At 47.7% G+C, this 1,890-nt stretch overlaps 1 protein-coding gene across 1 annotated transcript; it reads left to right on the forward strand.

Annotated features, from left to right (window-relative positions):
• The first annotated feature begins 279 nt into the window (after positions 1 to 279).
• On the forward strand, positions 280 to 657 carry orf125b (hypothetical protein). The gene has a single exon. It carries the CDS (start codon positions 280 to 282, stop codon positions 655 to 657), a length of 378 nt encoding a protein of 125 aa, YP_173381.1.
• The last annotated feature ends 1,233 nt before the right edge of the window (positions 658 to 1,890 follow it).

Raw genomic sequence — 1,890 nt, forward strand, 5'->3', positions numbered from 1 at the left:
TGGCTGCCTTTCCACTCCTCACTTTGGTTTCCACCAAGCCAATCAAATCTGCCTCTTGTGCTCTTATATAATCTTTGGCCTCTCTCTGCTTCTCGACTTTACCGATCTTTTTGACATTCCATATAAGGACCTTCATGTGGAACTATTGTTGTTTTTACATTCCCCTCGCACCTTAGCGCTACCTCTGGTTTTTCGTCTTGTGCAGCCCTTATTTGTCTTTTGTTCTTTGGCCTTTACTTTCCCCCTCCCCCCTCTTTCTTAGAATTCAACATTTATGATATGTTTTGCATCTTGTTCGCCCACTCTTCATTCAGGGTGATTCGAACCAGGGGAGGATCTTCCACCTTGTTGGTCATAGCACCAGTACTTGAACGCTTACTCTTACTGCTCTTCTCAGGTTCACCTCTTTTGGATGCCCTGAGGTTCTTGTTTGAAGTCATTTGTTTATCACAGAACAAGTCCCCCTCAGTCACTGCCATAGTTGACCCTCTCTTCCAGATCCTCGCTTCTATGAGCCAAATCACTCTCCTCGGGAGTTCTCTCCTTGACTACACCCTCCTCGGCTTTGTTACCCAAACACTCATCCTGAGCAATCTCTTCCGGTTCAGCAGTGTCCAGATCTGGCATCTTTGCCTCTTCTTGTTCAGGGTCCTCTAGAACCGCAAAACGGTTCGGGCTGACTAGGTCCAGTTGGGTCATTCCACTCGCACAACTAGTGTCCAGCCCCCCTTTGCTATTGTCACTACTGGTACCTGACCCCGTCGGCTCGACATTTTTGCAAACACCGACCCTTACTCAATAGGGCAATTCAAAGAGGAGAACGAGGACAGCTGACTACCGCTAAAAGTCAGACTAAGAGTACACATTGTATGATTGAAAACTGCCGCTGCATACTACCCGGTGCTTGCAGGTCTGACTGGTGCCTTCTCTCCAACAGCTGCTTCAATCAATGTTAAGTCTGACTACGCCCGCAGCTGACTACTTATTGAAAGACCGAACAGGAAATGAAAAGTCGTACTACAACAACTGTAAATAAACATTCCCTCCCCGCTCTGACTTTGATCGACTTGCCCGCACAGCGTCTTTTTTGAGAGAAGAGGTCAAGGGGCTAAGTGACTCTCGAAAGTCGTCTTTTGTATCGCGTCAAGAGAAATGACATAGATAAGATCATTGCTTAAAGAGTTTCATTGTCGAATTGATCTCGAAATTGGATCCCAATAGTTGCTGCTGCCCAAAGGTGCTTTATGAAAGCCGGTCCACAGCAGTGAAAGTACGATTGATTCCGTCGATCGAACGAAAACTGCTTCTTGCTTTTTTTTCCTCTCTGGCTTGACTACTCTGCTTGCTTAACACAAGTCTTATTTAACCTTCACGGACCACTTCACTACCCAGCAAGCTCCGGCTCGAAAGCAAGAAGCAAGGGCGCAGCAGCTGCGCGAAGTTGCGCCTTAGCGCATCCGTTTTCTTGCTCGTTAGCGCTGTTTTTTGATTGCAGCTAGCGCGCTTGACTAATAAGATAGAAAGGGCCTTTCTCGCTTGTTTGAAGCCATATAAGGCTTTCTTCAATCGGCAAGGGAAGTCTGATAGGGCTTTAAGAGATAGGGACGTAAGCGCAGCGGTAAGAAAAAGTCACTCAGTGAATCGGTGGATCACACACTTGGAGACAGGGACAGGGGCATGCCTGACTCTTTAGAAAGTATACAAGTGTTGAAAGAGTGAAGTCTGGGGACAACGGTAAACGTGAGGAATGGCACCTCCGCCCTACTAAAGAAGTTCGCAAGCAAGGGACATGCCGAACACCTACCTTTCCAACTAAGTCCAAGGCGAGGACCCGTTAATTGACGATGCGTTCCGTCGTCAGCAAGCGGTGGCCGACAAGGCCCCTTTCCC

Source organism: Nicotiana tabacum, mitochondrion (genome assembly GCF_000715075.1).
Source record: "Nicotiana tabacum mitochondrion, complete genome".
Lineage (NCBI taxonomy): Eukaryota > Viridiplantae > Streptophyta > Magnoliopsida > Solanales > Solanaceae > Nicotiana > Nicotiana tabacum.